Raw genomic sequence first — 7590 nt, 5'->3', positions numbered from 1 at the left:
AAGGCGAGAAATATCCCTAAGGCTTTATTAGTAGTTTTTGAGTGCAAATTGGCTCGGGCTCAGGTAGCTCGAGGGCCAGAGGATCGGGTAGATGACCCGCATTTGCAATAGCAGAAATCCTCGAGATAGGGTACCACCTCGAGGTCAGGCCCGTATGAGTAGATTTTTAGAGCTTATCTTCTTTTTGATAGAGGTCCTTGAGATAGGGTACCATGTTGAGGCTTGTAATGATATTAATGGCTCCTTAGAGCCTATCTTCTTCTTGACAGAGGTCCTCGAGATCGAGTACCATCTCGAGGCTTGTAATGATATTAATGGCTCCTTAGGGCCTGCCTTCTTTTTGAGAAAGGTCTTCGAGATCGGGTACCATCTCGAGGCTTGTAATGATATTAATGGCTCCTTAGAGCCTGTCTTCTTTTTGACAGAGGTCCTCGAGATCGGGTACCATCTCGAGGTTTGTAATGATATTAATGGCTCCTTAGAGCCTGTCTTCTTTTTGACAAAGGTCCTGGAGATCGGGTACTATATCGAGGCTTGTTGATGCGGGGGTCTTTGATCCCCAAAGCGCCATACAACAGCGTTAATTGCATGACATGGTTATGAAACGACCAAGGCAATCCCCCTGGTACATCTTCCCAAAGCGAAAAATGGCTTAGTCAGCATTTTTAATTGGCCTTTGAGGCAGGCAAATAGTCACCGCTTTCTCCACACATAGGGTTGTCTTTCCTCGTTTGAGGATTCCACTATTCTGAGTAGTTATCCTCCTTTCTAGAGTTCTTCTTTCCTGCATTAGGTCCTTCACCATTTCAACTTTGAAATCCTTGCTCAAATTCCCTCTCCAATTCCCTAGTTTTACCACAGTTATAGCTGCTACAACAGGGTCCTCTCAGCAAGGAGAAGGGAGTTCCGCCTCTGGTTCCCGCCTGGTTGGTGGTGTGTCGTTGGTGCAAGGCGAGCCGACCTCGGGACATTTGGTTTCGAGGAAGGACTTTCCGTCAGAAAAACCTCCCAATGTTCGGGGTCATTGGGAGTATGCCTCGAAGTTTATTTCTTTCATAGGAGAGGGGAAAATTGAGTTAGTGAGAAATGATTGTGGATGGGGGGAAAAGGTAGTACTACAGGTACCTTCCCCGGAAGAGAGTATCATGGATCATTTCAAGGGGTTTCTATATACACGTACCCCTTTACGCAGGGCCCTAGTAATAGGGTCGCGCTTGACTTCTGTCGAAAGTACCAGGTTACCTTGGCACAGGTTCATCCTTCATTTTGGAGGATAGTATTGATGATGAGGTTATTTGCAGAAGAAGCTGATCTTGAATTCACTCTTAGCCATCTCATCAGGCTGTACCGACCTTTTCACCATCGAGGTCTGCTAACCTTACGGTGCCAATCCACCACGCCTTTCATTGTTGATGATGAAGAAGATAGGGATCGGGGATGGATGAGCTGATTCGTCCGAGTACGGACCATTGATATTATCCCTGTGGAGTTTCAACCATTTCTTGAGGAATGGAATTTTACACGTAAGTGGTGTACTTGTGCCTTCGTAGTTTTGCTTATGGCAGAGGCGGGCTCCATAAATGCGTCTTTCTTTACCTTTCTGTAGCAATTCCATAAATGCCGTATGAGGTCCTCGACCTGACGGATTGGACTTGGAACTTGGCGACCAACTCGACATATAATGAGCGTAAGTGGAGAGCTTTGTCTAAGGGTAGATGGGAGGCAAAACACCATGGTACGTTCTATGAGATTTGCTCCTTTTTTGAAAGGTACTTTCTTTTTATGCGTACTAACTCCGTCATCGTAGGCATTGGGGAGTTCTTTGAGGCAAGAACGTGCCATCTAGGAGAGGGAGAAGGATCATCAGCTTTAGGGCCGAGGGATAATAATAATAAGCAGAAAGGGCCTTCGCATGGAGATGGTGATTATAGCAAGATGAGTCCAGCCCGGAGGCTCAGAGAGGGTGTACCACTCAAGCCTACAGCGCTTGAGATCCTTAGTTTTAGAAAAATGATCCCTCCTCTGCTACCGTCTTCTTTTATCATCAAAGGTACTTCGAGGAACGAGGGTTCTCTGCCGTCAACTTCTTTTCCCGTCGAAGGCACTTCGAGGGATGTTCGACGCCAGGGTACGCATATATTGGACGTTCGTATACCAACCGAGGGTGGTTCTATCGGGGTTGATAGAGCCAAACTAGTAGACGTGTGCTCAGCTTTCGAAGAAGTTGGTCGAGCCAAGTGCGATCGTGATGAGCTAAAGGCTCGGGTGGAAACCCAGGTAGCGGCTAAGAAAGATGTTTTGGCCAAGGCTTCCGTCCTCGAAGTGCAACTTCGCAACGCTCATGAGAACAGCTTGGTCCAAACGGACATGATTTCAAGGCTCGAGTATGAGCTTCTGAAGATGAAGGCTGAAGTCATGGATGCCCTGGCTGAAGTTGAAGCGATCCAAACTAAGGCTGATAAGAAGGTGGCTGTCTATTTGAAGGACGTTGCCGATGATCATGCTGAGCTGAGGGGGGCTCTCGACTAGGAGAGTAGGAACAAAGAGTATATAAGGTGTAAATCTTGGAGGGAAACCCTCGAAGAAATTCATGCCAGGGGCTTCGATCTCTCGGAAGAGATAAGGCATGCGAAGGCGGAAGAATGTGACGCTAAGTTCCTTCTGTCTGATGCTGAAGAAAGCGAGAAAGAGGCCCACAGACCATAGTCCCCGAGGGGGACGTAGATTTAGGCCTTTCTTTTCTGATTTTATGTATAGTGCTTTTAAAGAACATGGAGCTTTGCATTTTCCTCACATATAGATACATAAAAGGAAGCCTTGTGGTTTCATTTTTTATGCACTTCTAGTTGGACGAACTGGTCTTCGAGTCAAAAAAACCTTAGGTTTATAGTACGGCCCTAGGGCTCATTGGGTTGGTTCGTAGGCTCTTACGCGTTTGGTCGGTACGACCTTTTAGTATAAGCCGATATTTAAGCTCTTACTCTTTTGCTCTTAGGCATATTCAGTTAACTTTTGGGTTCAGTCTCCGAGTTGGGTTTTGACTCGAGCTCATTGGCCTTTAAGTTTTTGAATTTAAAGCTTGCCCTTAGGCTCTTATGCGTTTGGTCAGTATGACCTTTTATATGGGCCGGTGGTAGTGGCTCTGACGCATTAGGTCGGTACGACCTTTCATATGGGTTGGCGGCAGCGGCTCTTACGTATTGGGTCGGTATGACATTTAATAGGCTAGCATTAGTGGCTCTTATGCATTGGGTCAGTATAACCTTTAATAGGCTTAGTTTTTCCCTCGTTAAGGACTTTTCGAAATTGTGTTTGCCTGACTTTTCGACGGTTCGATAAAAACCTCGATTGTGAGTCGTTATATGGCGACAATCGAGCACCTCAGGAGGTTTTACTCGGTGGCTGAATGTTTCGAAGCCTATAGTCTGGAGTTGATATGGTCGAAGCTCTTTTGCCTATGTCAAGGGTAGCCTATATAACCGGTTCTTTTCAAAGAAGTATTTTCAAAGTATTTGAAGGCCTGTGATTTTATAGCGATGGTTGGGCGTCCCCGAGTCGCGTTAGTTTGGCTGGTATAGTCTTGTGACCGTAGTCATTGTGTTTGACCAGAGCCTTTCAGTCCCCGGGTGAAGTAGTTTCAACATCTATATTGAGGGTATGCCTTTTTAGAGGTCTTACAAGTTCGAATATATAGCCTCAACTTTAAGGTCGAGATGATGCCTTTTTGTAAGGTCTTATAATTTTTACATGCCTTTGAGGTCTTACAGTTTTTGGTTACTTGGTACAAGTATGGTTCATGCCGTGCTTGAGGTCTTACAAATTTGATGTTGCCTTATGAAGGTCTTACATGCTCGAGGTTGCCCGCATGGGGTCTTATAGCCTTGGGGTTTTGACAAATCGATGAAGGTGGCAGTTGGCGACAGTCCCCGAGTTATCGAAAGTTTCTTGGCTCTAGAGCCATTCCTTGTAAACTTGGTGTTGCCTCATCGAGGGCTTACGAGCTTGATACTTCCGACCCAGGGGTCATATGGTTTCGAGTTTTTGATGCCAGTCCCCAAGTGTGCGGGACGTTTTTGGCTCTGGAGCCGTTTTTGTAAAAAAAATACCGAACTCCTTTGAAACGTGAAATGCTTTGATAGAGGGGAAAGTATTCTTTGATTACTTGGTACAAGTATACACATTTTTGTTGTCAAGGTCTCATTTATTCTATACGGGCATGGATCGTTCGACCGTTTGGCCCAGTACATCGTTTTCCTATCGAGACCCTATTTACCATGTCTTGGCTTCTCCGAGGGGGTGACCTTCCGGGGGGATGCCCCTCAGTATTCGTGGTTGATTGAAGAGAAGACTTGGATACTTGTTGAGTCTTCCTTCGGTAGCATATGGATGTTGCCTCGTTAAAAACCTTGCCGTTAAAACCCTTCTTGGCATAAAAATCCAGTCGAAGGAAAAGAGTGCAACGTATGCTTTGAACCTAAGGCCTTCAAGTCGGAAAGCGCTTCAGCTATTTCAATCGGATACCTGCATACAGGTTAGTGTAAAACGTAACTCAATAGGGAGATGATCATACCTTAGTACCGGCGGCGCTTCGGGCCTCGATATGATTCAATCATTTGTTATGAGGACGCGGTATGGTCCTTTGGGCTTAGCCGAGAATGTATCTCGTGATCGCTATTTCATTGTTTGTATATCCTTCAGCTCCCTCGACGATGGAGGTATTGGCACCAGTGCCACATCGTGCGCCGCAAACATCTCTTTCGTTGCATGTTGTTCCCCGTAGATGGTTTTTATCCCGTCCTTTGTTGAAAATTTCATCATTTGATGGAGGGTGGACTGTATTGCTCTCATATAGTGTATCTACAGCCTTCCGAGCAATGCTTTGTACCTCATGTCTCCTTCAATGACATGGAATTTGGCATTTTGGATAGTGCCGGCCACGTTGACCGAGAGGATGATTTCCCCTTTCGTTGTCTCGCTCGCTATGTTGAACCCATTGGGGACTCAAGAGGTGGGCACGATCTGGTCAAGCAGTCTGTGCTGCTCCACCACCCTCGACCTAATAATATTGGCCGAGCTACATGGATCTACAAGTACACATTTAATTTGAAATGTATTTACAAGAAAACAGATTACCAGTGCATCGTGTGGGGCTGAGACAATGTCTTGATGTCTGCATCACTGAATGTGAGAGCGTCCTTGGGTATGTAACCTCGAGTTCGCTTTTCCCTGGTGATGGATATTTTTTTCCTTCTGACCATGGGTTCTTGTGGAGCATCGATGCCTCCTAAGATCATGTGGATGATGTGTTGTGGCTCATCTGTGTCATTTTTCTTGGTCGTCTCTCTTTCCCGGAAATAATTGTTGGCTAAGTTGCTAAGGAATTCTCGGAGGTGACCTTTGTTGAGCAGTCGGGCTACTTCTTCCCAGAGTTGTCAGCAATCCTTGGTCTTGTGACCGTGTGTGTTGTGAAATTCGCACACTAAGTTAGGGTTCCTTTGTGAAGGGTCTGATTGCACAGGCCTTAGCCACCTGGTGTCTCTGATTTTACCGATGGGGAATAGGATGTTTGCAATATCGACGTTGAAGTTGTATTCTTCAAGCGGGGTGCCTTTGTCGGCCCTGTATGCCTATCGAATCCGGCTCTGCTAACACGTCCTCGAGGATTCTAGCCTTGATCTATCCTTCGGTCATTGCGGGGTATGTCGCGCCTCAGGGCATTCCTTCTATCCTCAGTGTATGGTTGGTATCTTTGTTTGTTTGGTTTTGGCTCCTTTGCCGATAGCCTGCTAGGATATACCGAGCCCGAGGGGACTCCTAATTGTTCATCTTCAACCCTGATCTTTGATCGGTATCGGTTGTGGATATCCGACCAAGTTACGGCGGGATACTCGGCTAAGTTCTGCTTCAGTTGTTTCAAAGCTACCGAGCTCCGCTCGTTCAAACCTTGCAGGAAGGCCCGTATTGCCCAGTCGTCGGAAACCAGTCGTAGTTCCATTCGTTCCATTTGAAAGCGCGATACGAACTCTCGCAGCATCTCGTTCTCCCTTTGCCTAATTTTGAAGACGTCGGATTTCCTTGTAGCTACATTGATGGAACAAGCATGTGCCTTTATGAAGGAATCTGCCAGCATGGCAAATGAATCTATCGAATTTGGGGCCAGGTTGTGATACCACACCATCGTCCCTTTCGAAAGCGTCTCTCCAAACTTTTTTAGTAGGACGGACTTGATCTCGTCATCCTTTAGGTCGTTGCCCTTCACTGCACAAGTGAAGTAGTGACGTACTCGTTGGGGTCCGAGGTTCCATTGTACTTAGGAAGATCGGGCATTCTGAACTTCTTTGGAATGGGTTTTGGAGGCGCTTCCTGTGGGAACGACTTCTGTATGAACTTCTTCAAATCCACATCCTTCAAGATCGGGAGTGCTCCCGGAATTTGGTCGACCCTAGAATTGTAGGTTTCCACCTTCTTCTCTCCTGACTCGATCCTCTTTGTGAGGTCCTCGAGCATCTTTATGATGGTAGGATCGGCTGCCGACCCATTGTTGCTTGATCTTTCCGGTGTCTGCTCGGCTTGGGGAGCCGTTTCTGGTGCTACCGTATTGGGAGTTTTCTGGTGGCTTTGTAGCTGAGCGATTGCCAGCTGTTGTGCCTGTAACATTTCAAAAATAACGTGAAGGCTATCCCCTCGTTCTTCCTGAGCTGGGATATTTTGAGCTTCTTGTTGATCTCCTTTGTGTATGCTCCTATTGGTGTGGGAGCATATTTCGATGTGTTGAGCATTGCACGAGACCACGTCCAGGGGAATCGGATTTGGTGCATCCTCAGAGTTTCATGGTGGTACACCAACACATGGAGCAACCACACCATTTTCTCCATGGTCCTCAAGATTGTTGTTTTCATGCGCGTTTAGACATTTTGACCTGAAATCAAAGATCTTGGACAAGAAAAAGTGTGAAAGGTAACTTGTGTTATAGAGTGAACCAGCAAGAAAATAATCACTATTATTTTTAGCCCCACGGTGGGTGCCAAACTATTTACCTTGAAAATGGTAATAACAATTAGATTTGATTTTGTGGTTCTAAAAATACGTGATCTATTTTTATGCTAGTTGTTAGGAAATAGATGCTAAGTGAAAGATTAGAAACAATGAGATAATAGCTTGCAGCTGGTATAGTGATCAAACCGAATGGCTGGAAATCGGAGCCACGAGCTTGTGTATACGGGGCCTCGAGGTCGAGTTGAGTGCCCGGCCAGGGGCAGTCGATGAAGGATTAACAATTATGATAAATTCGATGGAGGCTCTTTATGGCCAATAATGACCAATAAATGAAGAACAATAAATAGAACAAAATAAATGTAAACAATAAATTTAAATAGTGGAATCAAGAGAATTTGTTAAGTTAGAAAGCAAAGAGAATGTTCTTGTATATTCAACGATGTGTGACTCAGATCATTTACAAAATGACAAGGGCCCCCTTTATATATATGAAGGGGCGTCCCAACATAGTACAAATGCATTTATTACAAAAATACATGGTTGGTACAGCTATTGAATGCCACGGTACGGACTTGAACTAGCCAAATAGACTAG

General features: G+C 45.6%; 1 protein-coding gene across 1 annotated transcript; it reads right to left on the bottom strand.

Annotated features, from left to right (window-relative positions):
• Nucleotides 1-5665: 5665 nt before the first annotated feature.
• LOC138871173 (uncharacterized) lies at nt 5666-6178 on the bottom strand. Its single transcript, XM_070149040.1, has one exon. The coding sequence runs from the start codon at nt 6176-6178 to the stop codon at nt 5666-5668; it is 513 nt and encodes a 170-aa protein (XP_070005141.1).
• Between the last annotated feature and the right edge of the window lie 1412 nt (nt 6179-7590).

Source organism: Nicotiana sylvestris, chromosome 6 (assembly GCF_000393655.2).
Source record: "Nicotiana sylvestris chromosome 6, ASM39365v2, whole genome shotgun sequence".
NCBI lineage: Eukaryota > Viridiplantae > Streptophyta > Magnoliopsida > Solanales > Solanaceae > Nicotiana > Nicotiana sylvestris.
Note: the sequence above shows the minus strand (reverse complement) of the source record. Positions and strands in the feature narration are given on the sequence as shown.

Coding starts and splice junctions, on each gene's coding strand:
- LOC138871173 (XM_070149040.1), bottom strand. CDS start 6,178: ATGGTGTGGTATCACAACCTGGCCCCAAATTCGATAGATTCATTTGCC.